The sequence below is a fragment of the Balaenoptera physalus genome (assembly GCF_965194825.1).
Source record: "Balaenoptera physalus genome assembly, chromosome: 7".
In the NCBI taxonomy this organism is placed as follows: domain Eukaryota; kingdom Metazoa; phylum Chordata; class Mammalia; order Artiodactyla; family Balaenopteridae; genus Balaenoptera; species Balaenoptera physalus.
This window is the reverse complement of record NC_138886.1, coordinates 19,894,713-19,910,861: the sequence shown is the minus strand read 5'-3', so window position 1 is coordinate 19,910,861 and position 16,149 is coordinate 19,894,713. Positions and strand designations below refer to the sequence as shown.

The following is a 16,149-nucleotide window of genomic DNA, read 5'->3' as shown; positions in this document are numbered from 1 at the left end:
CAAAGATATACCAAGGTACCTGGCCGTGTGCTGACACTGGTGTTAAATGCCAGTGAGATCACTGGGGGCTCACGGAGAGTGAAGTCTACAGCCCCGGTTCACAGCCCCGCTGTGCATGAGAATCAGCAGGGGAGCGTGCCCACCTCCCCACAGGGGTTCTGGTTCAGTTGGTCTGAGTGGGACCCAGGCAGTAGATTCTCATGTGCAGCCAAGGCTGAGAGCCACTGGATTAACAGAAATAGCTGCCAAAGTCACTAAATGGCAGAGCTGGGATTTGAACTCAGGTCTTCTGACACTTCGGCCCTTTCCCTTTCCACAACGCTGATTGAAACAGCTTCTTAAATAAGAGTGGGCCCATCAAGTGAAAAAGAGCCTCCCCACCCGAGAACGCTTCTTTCTCTGCATCTGCCTGCGATGCTTGCTGAGGGACTTTGCTGAGCTGATTCCAGATGGGGGAGCGGGTGCACAGACCAGGTCAGACACGCCTGAATGGAATCCCAGCTCTGTCCCTCTCCTGCTGTGTGAGCTTGGGCAAATGGCCTCAGTTGCTTCATGCAGTGGTTGGGAGGGTTAAATAAGATGCTATGTCCTCAGCACCCAGCACAGGGCTGGCACGTGGTAGATGCTGCATATGTATTTGTTGAATGAATGAATGAATGTGTGATCACGGTGAACATGAAGAAGCAGTGCTGTAGAAGGTCTTGCCCACCTGGTCCCATCAGTCATCTTGCTTAGTTACCAGTTAACCACCCTCCACTAACCCAGAAGGCTACCAGAACCCTATTTGTACCCTGGGTGGGCAGAATCCCATGCTGCCCCTAGTCTAACCCTCCTGCCTTCTCTCCTATAGAGCAGCGCTTCTCAGCTGCCCCCCAGGGAACAGTTAACAATGTCTGGAGACATTTTTGGTCATCACAGATGAGAGGGGGCGCTACTAGCTTCTAATAGGTAAAAGCTAGAAATGTTGTTAAAGACCTTACAATGCATGGGACAGATGCTCCACCCAGAGCAAAACCTTATCCAGCCCAAGGTGTCAATGGTGCCGAGGCCAAGAAACTCTGCTGTATAGAAACCCTCACTCCATCCAATCCTGTGTGCGCTGGGCCTTCCTGCCTCCCTGCATTTGCTTCCGCTGGGCCCTCTCCTGGCATGCTCAGACCAGTCATCTTCATGTATCCGTCCCTTGATTCCATTCTCGAAGGCCATCTTCTCCAAGAGCATCTCCCCAGCACCTCCAGGCAGAAATCATACCTCCCTTCTCACACCAGCCCATTTTCTCAGCCTCTTTAGGACTCTGCACTTTCTGGCTAGCAGGCAACTCACTGGTGTCCTTGGCACATTTGTCAGATGAGAGCAAGTGCACAGAGGAGGACCTCTTCTTCTTTATTTCCTCATGTGGGGCTTAGCACAGTGCTGGCCACAGACATCTGCTCCGTCGTCCCTCACCTCCCTGCCTCCCCTGCCTCCTCAGACATCACTAATCGCTCTTTCTTGCCAAGCCTAATTCAGTCTCAGAATCTTTCTTAACACATTGCCCCAGGTAGACATGACTAATGGAATGAAGTTGGTACTCAAGTTGAAACTTCCTCCTGGCTCCCTCCTGCAACCCTCACCCTGCCCATGAGCCCTCCACATGCCATCAGAGTTGGCCACTGTCTGTGAGGATCTGTGCTAAAATGGGAGGGCAGAGGGGGTCATCTGGGAATTTTTGCGGGGAGTGTGATTGATGCTGCCTGAGACGATCTCCCGCCTTTCTGCAGAACTGCCAGTTCTACCTGGATAGCACCTCCATGTAGTGCCCCTACTGAGAACCTTCTCTGGGCTCCTCTGCTAAGCTGCTCTGGGTTTCTGGGGTCCATACCCCCTCCATTTCTGAGCTCCTCTGCCCCTCTGCTCTCCAACGTGGCTTCTCCTTCAAGCCTCAGCTCACCGTGCCGCCTCCCCTGCTTGGCTGTCTGCTCTCTCCTAGCACTCAGTACTTCTTTGTTCCACTTCATATGTGTTTAATGCCCATATCCCGTTCTAGAAGGTAGGGAGTGAGTTTGCTTTGTTTATCAGTGTATTCTTAGTGCTCATATAGGGTCTGGCTCATTGGTGGGGCTCAGCAAACCTTTGAATGCATGAATAACCAGATGAATGAACGAGCCATACAGAAACTGTACCTTCCTGCCCTGACCTATCTCAGGTACCCACTAAGCAGAGTTTGGCATCAGATGCCTGGCTGTACGGTGAAGGGCTGTGCTTTTGGACAAGCCACACATCACATTTCAGAATCCTATAATTTTTGAGCCAACAGGATGCTTTGAGAGGCCAGCTGGGGAAACTGAGGTCCAGAGAGGAGCAGGGACTTGGCGAGTATGCTGTAGTGACTCATTATGTTTCTTGGCGTGTGTTTCTTCCTCCTGACCCTTTCTGTTGAATGGGGCTCTCGGTCCTGCTGACTGCCCAGTGTGGCCTAGGGGCTGCCAGCGTGGTAGAGAAGTTCAGTGGGAAACCTCACGGAGTGCTGAGCGAGTCTGGTGAGCTCCGTTCTGCTGCGAGAGAAGCCGGGGCCTCGTGCAGGCCGAGGTGGAGCCTGCAAGATCAGCTTGCAGGGGGGATCAGCTGAGGTCTAGGTGTATGTTGGTCCTCAGGACCCCCAGGCAAGGACAGGACCCCCCTCCTCTCCCTGCCCAAAGCCCAAATAGCATCTCAGCCGACGGGGAGACTGTCTGCAGTAACAGTGAGGTGATGTCTGGTTTCTCCTTGTGCGTTGTAAGCAATGATTAATCTGGCTCCCAAACCAAAATATAGCCCGAGTTCTAGTATAAACATGGGTGCTGGGGAGACCCGCCTGCCCGGCAGCCAGAGGCCCCTTGCAGATTGCGTGGTCCCTGGAACCCCCCTGAAGCATCTGCTCTCCCCTAGTCCCAGTCAGGCACTTATCACCCACAGGAAAATCGCTGCCCGTGGGTCTACCTTGCAGTTAGTGCCTGCCCCGTAATTGCCCAGAGCCCTGTAGAAGATGATGGTTTAGATTCTTCCAAGTCCTGGGGCCCTGTCATTTGAAGCTATTTGGCTAGCCCCAGCTTGGTAAACACTGTTAAGGTGCTTCCAGGGAACATATGAACCCCCACCACCCCGCCACCCCATGCCTTGGCTGTGCTCAGTCTCAGCGACTCCCAGTCTGCTAAGAGGAACAGGGGTTCAAGGCAGTGTTCAAGGCCCTTCAGGGTTCATGGTTTGGGAAGGACCTAGGGATCATGGCCTTCTGGACAAAGCACAGCCCAATGGGTCTGGAGTTGTGGGGAACGGTCTGGGCTTGGCCATAACTTGCTAAGTAGCCTTGGGTAAGTCCCTTCCCTTCTCTGAGCCGCAGTTTCTCATTCTATCCAATGAGAAAAGAGGTTGTCAAATTGACGGCTTAGGTTCCTTCCAAGTCAGATAGATACTCCGGAGTTCGTGATGCTGCCGTGATCCATAAGCTCAGACCTGGAGGGGGGGTGGTCTATAGGATGGTCTTTCCCTAGGTGGCCCTGTGGCTCTTCTAGGGGGGCCTTGGGCCTCAACAGTATGTCTCATCCATGATTTGGTGGTTGAGGACACGAGGATTCACAGCCTGCTTCCTCTGGGAAGCTGTGTGGCCTCAGGGAAGTCTCCACCTCTCTGAGCCTCAGTTTCCTCATCTGGCAAATGTGCATGGCAGTTCCTACCTCTCAGGGGTGATTGCAAGTTGTTGACGAGTTGATGTATTTAAGGCTTTAGTGCCGGGCCAGGCATAGGGCAGGTCACTGTCCGTGTCCCCGATGGTCATTTGTTTCCTTTTAGCTATATGCTGAGTAAAAGATTTACTTGAAATCTCTTTCTGGGATTTCACTGGCTAAAGCATTGGTTTCTAGCAGGCTTCTTTGTGGCTGCACAGGAAGCCAAAGGAGCAGGTGATGCTCAAGGGCTCCCCGGACCCCTTTCACGCTTCTCTTGGGATCCTTGCTCCATTATTGCATTGGCTCCATTATGGCACTGAGGCAGGCAGAGGATGGCAGAGAGAGGCTCAGAGAGGGCAGTCACCTGGGCTGAGTCACACAGCTTAGAGCTCAAGGCTCCACCCAGCTCTTCATGGGAAAAGGCTTTGCTTGTTCTTCCTCATCTGCAGGCTTCAAGTGGAGAAAGGATAATGATGGCCATTATATGCGTCCTGTCCATGACACATCCCTGCTCAAAACCCTCCTGTGGTTTCCCATCGTCTTACTGCCTGGCATGCTCTGGCTTCCTGCTTCTTCTCTGACCACACCACCCCTCTGGCCCTCACCCCTTACTCATTCTGCTCCAGTCACACGGGTCTCATTATTCCTTGAGAGCATTCTTGCCTCAGGGCTTCTGCACCTGCTGTTCCCTCTGCCTGGAATGCTTTTCCCCAGAGAGCCCGCCCTGTGTCCAGCTCCCTCACACAGAGCAGCCTCCCCTGCCTGACCACTGCAGTCACCACCCTCCCCAACACTGTCATTCTCTGTCTTCCAACTCTGCTCACTTTTCTTTGTAGCATTAGTCAGTGCCACACATTATCTCTTTTTAAAATTTTATTTTCAGTGATGGTAAAAAAACACATCACATACAATTTACCATCTGAACCGCGTTCGTGTGCGCAGTTCATTAGTGTTAAGTATATTCACATTGTTGTGCAATCCATCTCCAGAACTTTTTCATTTTGCAAAACTGAAACTCTACACCCATGTAAGCAAATCCCTGAGACATTATATTACCCTTTTATATTTATTTGTCTTTATATCTACTTAATTAGACTATAAATTCTGTTAAGGCAAAGGATGTTGTCTTCTTGTTCATCCAATGCCTAGAATGGTGCTGGAGCATAAAATTTCAGTAAATGTTTGTTGAATGAATGAATGAAATATAAAGATCACGGTACTAACAGCAGCTAGCCTTTACGGGGCCTTGAATTCATTGCCAGATACGGTGCTAAGTGCTTCACACATTATACCATGTAATCTGTACACCGACCCTTAGAGCCTCATTTTACAAGAAGAAACCAAAGCTCAAAGAGGTGACATCGGTGGCCCCAGGTATACAGCCAGCCAGTAGTGAAGCAGGATAGGGATCCAGATTAATCTGAAACAAGAGATCTTAACCACTCTGCATGCTGGCTGCTGGCTGTGGCCTGTGCCTCCATTTGCCCATTGGGGAAAAGAGCACACGCCCCCAGGTAGAAGAATCTCACCCAGCCGTAATGCATCAATCTCATGGGCCCCAGGTTTGAGATGCAATCATAATGCTGAGCTGTCTCGAGGCGTGAGTAGGTGCAGAAGGAATGCTTGTAAATTCCCCAAACCTCTTGGATCAGACCAGCGCTGCTGTTTATGATTAAGAGCGCTGCTTTCTGCGGGTTTGCGGGGGTGCCGAGTGTGTGTGCCTGTGGGTATTTGTGGACATGCGTGAACTGTACATGCCTGGGGGCGGGGGCCGCAAGGCTCTCCATGTGGCCTCAGGTGTCAGAAGGACCCAGTGGTGAGCGTAAGCCTGCTGCTCCTTAGCAACGGGATTCGGGACAAGTGGCTTCCATTCTCCGAGACTCAGTTTTCTCCTCTGTAAAATGGAGATGATAACCCTTAACCCCCTTTCCCCACACCTCATCTGGCTGTTATAAGGGCTAGAGGACATCATAAAGGTGTAATTCCATGTTATTTATTTATTTATTTATTTTTGGCTGCGTTGGGTCTTCGTTGCTGCGTGCGGGCTTTCTCTAGTTGGGGCGAGCGGGGGCTACTCTTCATTGTGATGCACAGGCTTCTCATTGCGGTGGCTTCTCTTGTTGCGGAACACCGGCTCTAGGCATGCGGGCTTCAGTAGTTGCGGCGTGCAGGCTCAGTAGTTGTGGCTCATGGACTTAGTTGCTCTGCGGCATGTGGGATCTTCCCAGACCAGGGATCGAACCTGAGTCCCCTCTATTGGCAGGCGGATTCTTAACCACTGCGCCACCAGGGAAGTCCCTGGTGTAATCCCACGTAAACAGCAGTGCGTAGAGCGGGTCCACAGGCATCGTGTGTGTGTGTGTGTGTGTGTGTGTGTGTGTGCGTGTGTGTGTGTGTGTGTGTGTAGTCTGGAGTCTCATTTATCAACTCCTGGGGGAGCCCTAGAACTCTTGAGTTCCAGAACACCAGAGCTGAAGGGGACTCGGAGTTCTAACTCCCTCATTTGAGGTCCAGAGAAGGACAGTAACCCATCCAGAGTTGCACAGTAAGTCAGAGATGGTGTCTAGATCTAGCGTAAGGCTCCCCTTGAGAGGGAGTCTAACGGAGATCACCCCGTCTCCTCCACCCTGTCTGAAATGGAAGCCCCTGCTCCATCTTATTTCATAACAGCCCTAAGCTGATGGAAGCTTGAAGTCCAGGGTTTCCCTTCAGAGAGCTCCTAACTCCTATGAAATGGCCCAGGTGGTCATCCCCAGCACCACCTGAAGGCACACACTTGTTTTGATTCTCTTGATCTGGAGACCTGGCTTTGGATCATGGGAATTGGACCAGGGTGACAGAGGGTCAAGGTTGGTACTGGAATGTTGCCAGAGTCTTTCTCAATCATTGAGTGGCCTCTTTCCCCCTGGAATACTTGCTGGGACCAGTGGGAAGAAGGAGGGCAGCTATTTTGGTTCATACATTTGGTCAATGTGTGTGAGATCTTTTCTGTAAGGGGATTAATGAGAAGGTCCTGACAGAAGGTCCCAGCATCGCATGGTGGTTGAACATAACCTAGACCTTAAGGTTCTCATCAGTCTACCCATCCACTAAGACATCCCTCCACCCCTGCTGCAGACGTTCCCACCTTCGCTCTGGATTTGGAAAGAATGGTTGTGATACAGCATCACCCGCTCGCAGTTGCCGTATCCTAATTTAGCTCACAAACCCTGCCCAAGGAGTGATCAACCCCCAACGTCTTCTGGTCTAAGAACCATTGGTGGCGGAGAGGAAACCATAGGAACCCCGATGTGCATATGTCCATTCTGGGAGTATTTACTGAACACGTCCCTGCCATGGTGCATGCAGTGCTGAAAAGGCAGGCGGGGAGGCTGGACCTCTGCAATCCCTGGGCCCAGATGTGTCTTCCCAGCCTGATTCAGTTTCTTCCCCTCCCCACAGGGATACAAGGGCTATCCTGGACCGGCGGGGCACCCCGGAGAACAGGTGAGGGCTGCAGCCTCAGCCCCGCCCTGCTTGCCCTCCCTCACTCCAGCCCCTGCCTGTCCCTGGCCTCCTCCCTGGGCCCGGCTCCATGAGTGTGCTCCAGAGCCAGGAGGTTCTGCCTCCCATCCTGCTGGGGCCCCCACTCTACCCCACCTCTCAGCCAGACACATCTGCCTGAAAGGGCTGGAGTCCATGCCGGCCCGGTGTTGGCATGAGCCACTCGACTCCAGTTAGAGCCATGAATAGCTGGCCTGTTCCGGGCGATGTTAGGGGATATTATACACGCCGCCACGGGGTTTGCAGGAATTTTGGCTGCCCCGGCCCAAGTCAAACAGCAGCCGCTGCCAGCGTGGGAGAGCCAGCCAGGCCTCCTCTGTGCCTTATTCCTGGGCTTCGAGCACAGGGGGTTTTGTCCCTCCGAGCTGGTCTGACCAGTTTCTCAGAGGGGTGGGCTTGGGGGCCCAGCAGGCCGATGGCCTCCCCTTCCTCCCATTTCATCTCACATTCCTGCCTTTCTCTTTGTCCATTGTAAGCCCTGGTCCCCCACCACCCCCCAGATCAGGAGCTGGGCAGGGTCTCTCCTTTCCTTACGTTTCTCTTGTTCCTTTGCAGGGGCAGCCGGGACCCGAGGGCAGCCCAGGGGCCAAAGGTTACCCTGGCAGGCAGGTGCAGTATATGGCTTCTGGAAGCTCTGTGGCCGTGGTGGTGTGGAGCTGGCCACGGGTGCCCCCAGGCAGAGGGAGGTGGCAGGCTGGGGGCCAAGCAGCTACACCTGCTGGGTGGGCCCTGAAGAAAGGGCTGTTCAAGGGGGCTGTACCGAGGAGCCTTCTCTGAAGGCAACAGGGCAAGGATGCCAGGAAGAAACAGAAGAAAGAGGAGTTCTGGGGCTCTGGGGGTGGGGCTCCATAGGCTCCCCCTGAGCCACCTCCCTGGGACCCTGGGGTAGCTGGGGGCTCAGTGTGAAGACCACGAGTGTAACGCCACTCCCATTCTACAGAAGGGGCAGCTGAGGCCCAAAGGAGACAGGACTTGCCCTGGGTTGTTGGCAGCAGGTAGAACGTCTCCATATGTCCTTGCCCCTCTGTCTTTTGTGTTTCAGGGGTTACCTGGACCTGTAGGAGACCCTGGCCCCAAAGGCAGCCAGGTAAGTGGGACTTGGCAAGTGCCACATGACTGGAACCCAGGTGGGCATTAGCTGTCCCTCCAGTGGACCTGGTGGGAGATCAGGGCTGTAAAGCCTCCACCCAGAGTCTGCTGGGGGGGGGTTGGGGTCAAGGCCTCCCACCTGAGCACTCCCTGGACCGCAGAGGGGCAGCAGGATGGCCATGTGGTAGGGAACCCTTGAGCCAGCTTGGTCCCCATGGCCAAGTAACTGGGCAGCAAAGGTCTGCTGGGGGCTCAGCCATGGTCTAGCTGCTATAATCAGGCATTTGCTTGCCGTGTCCCCCAGCACATCCCAGGCGCTAGGGAACTAAAGCCTGGGCCAGTTTGTCCGTCACTGGAATCCTCCGAGGCCTGTCTCCTGCTCTCAGCTGAGGACGGGGTGGACTGCCCTTTTTGGAGGGCAGTGCTGCCCGATGGGTGAACACTGCCTGGGCCTGGAGGCTGATGGAACATCTGCTCTCCCCCTCCATCAAGGCCCCTGGAACAAACCCTGAGTAGCTAGCAGCCTCAGTTTGCCCATCTTTTCAATGGGAGTGATGTCCGTTCCTACCTCTGGCATGGTTATGGGGATACCAGGAATTTGGAAGCAAATAGTGCTGAGGAGGGGCCACCAGGTGGGGCCTCCTGGGCGGGCTGTGGGGCAGTGGAGAAGGTTTGGGCGAAATGAATGGGGGTAAATGGAGTTTGGAAGACTAAGAAATGATCTGCTGGAATTCTCTCTTCTATGTACGAGGAAACTGGGTTCATGGTGGGGATCCAACGGCCCCAGTTCCCACAGCACGCCTAAAGTGGGGATGGGATGAGGGCCCAGGTATTCTGAGGGCTGGGCTCTCTGCCTCTCAAAGAATGCTCAGCAAGTGGGTCACACAGTCCTCCGTCAGGCCAGGTCAAGTGTGACGCGTCCTCCGCGCCTGAGGCAAAGCTATTTATGGCTGCAGTCTCAGCCCGAATCCCTGGAACTGATGGGCGGCTGTTAGGAGGGCGACTGGGAGGTGGGAAAGTTCCCCAGGACATCATGATGGTGATGTTGATGATGATGTTGATGATGATGATGATGATGATGATGATGGGGTGGGGGTAGGGGTGGTGAAAGGCAGGGCCCGAGGAGGCTCCTGTCCTAGGATGCTGGGCCTCCCTCCTTTCCTTTATCCAGCTGTTCCCACAAGCTATGGCCCCAGAGGGGCCTCCTGAGCCCAGGGAGAAGGTCTTCCCAGTTCAGCCCCAGGTCTCTGATCTGCCAGGAGGACAGGAGGAGCGAGACAGGCTAATGACATCTGGGGCTGCTTGCAGTTTGCCATGCTGTGGCATCTTGAGGCCACATGTGGGGAGATTGCTGGTCTGGCCCCAGCACACCCGTCTCCAGGGTCACAGGGCCCTGAGCAGCCTGGGTGAGCCGGGGCCACTCAGACTGCCCTCCCAACTCTGCCACCACCGGCCTCATGTTTATGAAGTAGGCAGAGCGCAGACTTGGGGGCAGGGTGACTGCCTTTGAGACCTGCTCTGCCATTAACCCGTCATGGGAGCTTGGGCACATCACTGGACCTCTCCAAGTCTATCACCTGCAAATCTGGGATATAAACCCTTCTTGGAAGGATCGGTAAATGTCACTTGTTAAGATGACGCCTGAGAAGGAGGCCCTATGACCTCTTGAACTTCTAGAGAAGGAGAAATGGTTGTGAGCCTGCGATCGTTGCTTGTTTGTGGGAGACAATGTAGCAAAGTGGTTAGGAGCTGGGACCGGGAGTCAGATGACTTCGATTCAAATACCACATTCTGCTACATTCCAGCTGTGTGACCCTGGGCACATCACTTCACCTCTCTGGGCCTAAATGGTCTCACCTCTACAGGAGGCTGACTAATAATTCCTACCTCCTGAGGGTGTGATGAGGGCACGGTAAATGCATTCATGCTTGCAGAGCACTGAGAAGTGGGCCTGGCACATAGTTTGTGCTCAGTCAATGTTAGCTTTTGTTAGAGTTCTGATTAAGTCATTTCACAAACATCCAGAGAGTACGGTTAGCGTTAGGCACCCTGGGCTAGGTCCCGGCTCTTGAGAAGCTCCCAGGCTAATGAGGTCATGAACTGTGGACACGGCTAATGAAGATACAGAACAGAAAGTGGTAAATCTGTTAACTGAGGTGCAAATATGGCGCTGGGGTGGAGGGAGGAGGTGGCTTCTGGTCTGGGGCGTCAGGGATGCTGGCCAGAGGAGACAGCCTCAGAGCTGGGCTTGAAAGCGTTTGCTGTGCAGTCGTGGGGGTGAGAAGGGCCTGCCTGGCGGAGGGCGCCGCGTGGGTAAAGGCTGGGAGGCGGAAAACCCGGACTCCACTCCTCACTAGTTGTGCTGCTTTCTCTCCAGAGCCGTAGTTTCCCTTGCTTCGTGGGGAGGAGGATGGGCAATCTGCAGGGTCCTCGGGAGGGTTGAATACAGTGGCACACGTGCTTGCGGGACGCCAGCACACCGGGGTGGCAGCTGCTGTCACCACCGGCCGCACTCAGGGGGCCAAGGGTGGATTCGAGCCCCACGTCCACGGGGGGCCTTCGAGGCCTAGAAGGAGGCACTGCAGAAGCCGTGAGCGCCCGCCAGCGTCCCTGGTGGGTGGGTAGGGCTTGGTGCCACCCTAGCATCTAACCCGGCAGAGAGCTTCCTTCCCGCAGGTCCCAGAGCCCCCGGCGCGGGGCGGGCCTCCCCCTGCGAGCGCCCGCGCCCTTCCCTGGCGTGAGGGTATGTGCCTTTGGACTACATCGTGGAAGCCAGCACCATGCAGTCCATGGGCATATACACTTGCCTCAAGGCCTATGTCATCGAGGAGCTGCCGGAGCCGCCAGTGCCTCCAGCGAGGAAGAGGAGCCAGGCGCCGGAGGGCAGCAAGGGGGGCTGGGCCGGGCCGGGCCGGGCCCGCCGCACCCCACCACTCGGCCCCTCTGACCTCCCCTCTGCTCTTTCCTAGGGCTACATTGGACTCCCAGGGCTCTTCGGCCTGCCAGGGTCCGATGGAGAGCGAGTGAGTATGCTTGCTTTGTTTACCTCCCACCCGGCCACCCCCTCTGCCAGGTGCCAGTCTGGAGAAGTCACAGAATGCCTCCTGGAGGAGGTGCCCCAGAGTTGGATAAAGGGACAAGTCAAGGCAGACACCTTCCTGACACAGGGAACAGCATGTGCAAAATCTAGGACATATGCGGACTTGGCGAGTTTAACAGCACAGTCAAAGCGCTGAGTGTGAGGCAGGAATGGGGGGGAGACAGGCTGCAGGGGGCACTTGGGAGCAGATATACGGCACTCAGGGGCCAAGGTCAGGAGAGGGACTCTGTTCTGAGACCGTGGGGAGCTTCTGAAGGGCTTTCAGAAGGTGAGAAACGGGCTCATTTCGTATTTCCGATCAAGTGCCTGCAAGCTACGGCCCGTGGGCCAGATCCCGCCAGGCACCAGTTTTGTAGAGCTTTCCAGAACACACCACGCTCATTTGTTTATGTGTGTCTGTGGCTGCTTTTGCTCCCACGGGCCTCTGGACCTTCCTCTCCGTTCCCTCCCCGCCTGAGCCCGTATTTGGGAACTCAGTAGTAATCTCATCAACAAGCTGGGTAAAGAGAATCTTAGGGAAACAGAAGGAGCATTTATTGAGTATCTACTGAATACCAGGGCACTGGGTGCTTTCCTTAGGAATCTCCCCAGCGCACGTCCATGCAGGCCCCGACTCTGTAGCGTCTGAGGACCACCCATCTGGTGTGCAGATAACTGGAGCCTGCTGTGTTTGTGGACCAGACGCCAGGCCCTCTGTGACTTCCTCTTGTGGGTGAAAGAGGGGCTGGTTTGGGGCAACACTGCTTGTCTCCTGCTGGAATCCTGTCTTGACTTCTTCCCTGTTTCCCCCTACAGGGTCTGCCTGGCGTTCCTGGCAAGAGGGGCAAGATGGGTAGGCCGGTAAAGATTTTCCGTGTCTATTACGCAGATTCTATGGGTGAACCTGACCTCCCACTGGCCACGCGGCCCCATCCACCCGCGGCCTGGGCATTCTTCGCTTCTCTCTGCTCTGCCCTTGCTCTGCTTTGAGTGTGTGGGTGTGCATGGGGGGCTGTCTGGGCCTCGTGTCCTGCTGCCAGAACACTGACCGGCTGCTGCCTGGCTGGGGCTGGGGGCTCCCGTGGACGCTGGGCCCCTCTGGGATGCAGCCTCTCTGTGCGTCCAGCAATTGCCCTGCAATGTAGTTCTGTGTCTGGCGGGGGGTGGGGGGGTTGTCTGGGTCATGAGTGTCCATGCTGGGGGGCCTGCTCTAGACCGGGTCTAGACTGGGTATCTGCGCCCCTGTGTCAGAGAACACTCAGGCTCCGTGTTGTCCTGGTGTCACCTGTTTTACTCGTGTACACACAAGGCCAGAGAGCAGTGGGGTGTTGGGTAGACCCACAGGAGGCATGACCACAAGAGGGGCTGAGCAGGAACCCCGATCCACCAGGTCAGGCTGAAGGAGACCCAGGACTGTAACTGAGGCATCTTTCTTTCTGGCCCGGCCCATGCTGGTGGCTTAAGGCTCTCTGCTGCCGCCCTGCAGGTCAACTCCTAGGCTTGGAACCATCCTCAGCTCTGGGTCTGGGCGTCCCTTTGCTTGTGGTTGATGGAGAAGGGATGGCGGGGGACGAGGTTAGACGGTGAGAGGCAGCTGGGAGGGAGCCAGGAGCACTCAGGGGTGGCCCAAAGGGGGTTGTCTGTGATGCTAGGGTTGGCGTGCGTGTTCGTGGGCACCTTACCTGTTGTAGTATAGGGATCTGGGTCCTCTGGGGGCCAAGTGGGGGATTCAGAGAAAAGCAAGATCCAGGTCCTGGCCTCAAGGAGCTGACAGAGGGGGTACCTAGGACAGTCCGTGGCTGACAGCCCCCCTGTGCCTGAGGGCTAATATCTGACACTTAGATGTGCACAAGGAGCAGCACCCGATGCTTCTGGCTTCAGGGCCAGGACCCGGAGACTGTGAGGGCTGGGTTGGTCTCTGGGTCTGTTCCTCAAGCCAGGTGACCTTTGGCAAGGAAACTCATTCATTCATTCATTGAAGTTGAGTGTGTGCTATGGACCAGGCACTGTGCTTGGTGCTGAGCAGTGAACAAGACAAAATTCACATTCTCAGGGGCAGACGGACAGACAGACAATGACTGAATGGGGGAATGGAGGGTGAGTGGTTGAACGTCAGGTGCTGCTGAGTGTTAAGATAGGGTAGGGGGACCGTGAGTACTCGGGGTACGGGCTGTTGGATAAGTTGGCCCAGGAAGTCCTCTCTTCTTGAGAAACCTGAAAAAGGTGAGAATGGGAGCCATGTGGCTATCTGGGGAAGAGCATTCCAGGTTGAGGGAACAGTGGGTGCAAAGGCCCTGGGGTAGGAGCGTTACTGGCTCTGAACTGCAGTTTTCCCATATGAAAAATGAGGATAATAGCTTCTAGCTCGTGGGGTCATTGTGCTTGTCAAATAGTAAGAACTCAATATAATAGTGGCATTCATTGTTTCTATTTGTAGTTGTTTGGGTGGCTGAGGATCTCTCTGGTCTGTATGACTTTGAGCCAATGGCTTTACCTCTCTGGATCTGTTTTTTCCAAAGTTTAAGTTGCAGAGTGGGAGCAGTTGACTTACTTAGAATATCTCAGTGGGGCCCTGTCCCATCACCCAGGCCTGCCTCCAGTGCTACCCATGGGGGATTTTCTCAGACTCCATCCTGGGAGCCCCACAGAGGGCCTGGCATTGCCACTTTACAGATGAGGAGATTGAGGGTCAGGGGATGAATGACTTGGCCAAGGCCTTGTGCTTCTGAGAGTCAGAGCTGGGTTAAAATGCAGCAGCCCAAGCTTTTACCTCTTGCCCCAGAGTGTGGCACTAGGGACAGCACTATAGGCAAAACAGACCAGAAAAAAAAAAAAAAAAAAGGCAACACTTACTGAGGCCCTTTTACCTGCATGGTATTTGAACCACATGTGGTTCTCCCATTGATTCTTTGAGGTAAGCTTGATTATACCTATTTTCCACACGAGGAAACCGAGGCTTCAAAGCCATTTGCCCAGAGACCCTCTGAGGACTTGCCAGACTTAAACCTCCTTAACTGACAGCTCATTTCTGCTGCTTTGCTCCGTGCCTTGTGCCTTTAACTTCCTAAGATTCCACCCTGCCCTCCATGATGGGTGTTCCCTGGCACTGGGGTGTCAGGCGTGAGTGCGAGAAACCGCCCCCATTCTGCCAAACAGCCCCATGGCCACGCAATACCCCTGAGGGCTGTGAAAGTCTCCTTGACTCTGGTCCAGCTGACATGGCCAGCAAATGGGCAAGGTCTGCGTCGGATATGATTTAATTTGTATGGAATATACTTCATATCACTGAGTCCCTAGGGCTTTGTCTGTGCCTTTGCCTGGCCGCCGAGTCTGCCGTGCCCTTGGCCCACACACCGCTTGAGCCGACTTTAGGGCCATCCCTCTGTTAGGTGCTCCTGAGCCCTTGATCTGCCTGATGGGGTTGGGGGCTCCTTGTGAATGGGTTTTCCTGTTGTCAAAGCTTTGGGCCAGGCGATTTCTAGGCACTTATTAACAAGAGGAAATGTCAGGAGAATGAGCTGAATTCCCTCATGCCAGATCACAGCTGGCCTCATTTCTGGCAGGGCTGGTGATGATTTTGCTGTAGTCCATTTCTCTCCAGCAAGCAAAACCTCAGGCCCATGCACACGGCCTGCTTAGTGTCAGGCTGGGAAGGAAGGTGTGTGGGAGTCTTTCGCTGATGGGAGCTGAGAAAGACAGCAGAGGTCAGAGCACATCAGAGCTGCAGGAACATTAGTGATGATGTGGCCCAACTTCCTCATCAGACAGATAAGCAGACGTATCTTGGAGAGGCCGGTAACTTGCCCAAGGTCACACAGCAAATTGGCGGCAGAATCAGGACTTGAACCGAGGACCCTTGCTTGTTCGTGCAGGCTGCTCTCCACATCACCCCTCCCCTCTCTGTGCTCACAACTTCAGCCGCAGAAGGAAAACTCAGACCGCAGCTCTCATCTCACATCACCCGCTGGAAAGAGAAATGTGTTGTGGTTTCCTGAGGAGGGGACCAGATATAAGATGTTACAAAGTTGGCTGGAGTTGAAGGGGTTTCTCCTGGGCTATCCCGGCTTGTTTGGGGCACAGTGCAGTGACACGCACAGCTGGGGACCGAGCCATGTCTTTCAGCCAAGGGTCTCTCATGGGGCCTAGGAAGACGCCGCAGCAAATCCTCTTGTCTGGCACCCTGTGGCTTCACTATCAAGCCCGCTGGAATGCCTGGCAAGACCAGCCCCTGCTCACAGCTTCTCCCATGGCCTCTGGCCAGGCCTGCCAAGGCTGGTCTTGTGTAGTGAGTCAGGCGGGCAGACCCTAAAGCTTAGAGCTGGAAAGGTCCAGCCTTGGCTCCAGCTCCCTCGGTGTGTGGCTTCGGGATAATTGGGACTTGTCCAAGGCCACATGCCCGTCCGGGTTGGGACAGGGCTTCTCACATGGTTCAATTTTGACTTCAGGCTCTTTCCACTTCTCAGCCTGTGGGGAACAGGGAGCAAAGTGGGTTTTCAAATGGGGAAACTGAGGACAAAGCAGATGAAGGTTCTTATTGGTGGTGATACTATGAGCTGGGGGTGTGATCCCCAGGGTCCCAGACTTGAGCTGGAGCTGTCCCAGGGCTGTTGGCAGCCCCGGAATCCCGCTGAGAGCTCTCCCTGCCTCCGGCCTCTTTGCCTGCCGAGGTGACTATTTGTGGGTGGATTCCCAGGTGAATAGCAGAAGGCAGGGTGAGAACATGGTCAGCCTCATGAGAAAAGGGTGTTGGATCTC

General features: G+C 54.7%; 1 protein-coding gene across 4 annotated transcripts in view; it reads left to right on the top strand.

Annotated features, from left to right (window-relative positions):
- The window catches only part of COL27A1 (collagen type XXVII alpha 1 chain), a 185,453-nt gene that overhangs the window by 81,649 nt on the left and 87,655 nt on the right, over positions 1–16,149 (top strand). For all 4 annotated transcript variants that reach the window (XM_082470253.1, XM_082470254.1, XM_082470256.1 and 1 more), the window contains 5 exons: positions 7,125–7,169; positions 7,782–7,835; positions 8,269–8,313; positions 11,285–11,338; positions 12,211–12,255. In XM_082470253.1, the coding sequence (XP_082326379.1) occupies positions 7,125–7,169; positions 7,782–7,835; positions 8,269–8,313; positions 11,285–11,338; positions 12,211–12,255 (243 nt within the window). The remainder of the gene's footprint in view (positions 1–7,124; positions 7,170–7,781; positions 7,836–8,268; positions 8,314–11,284; positions 11,339–12,210; positions 12,256–16,149) is intronic.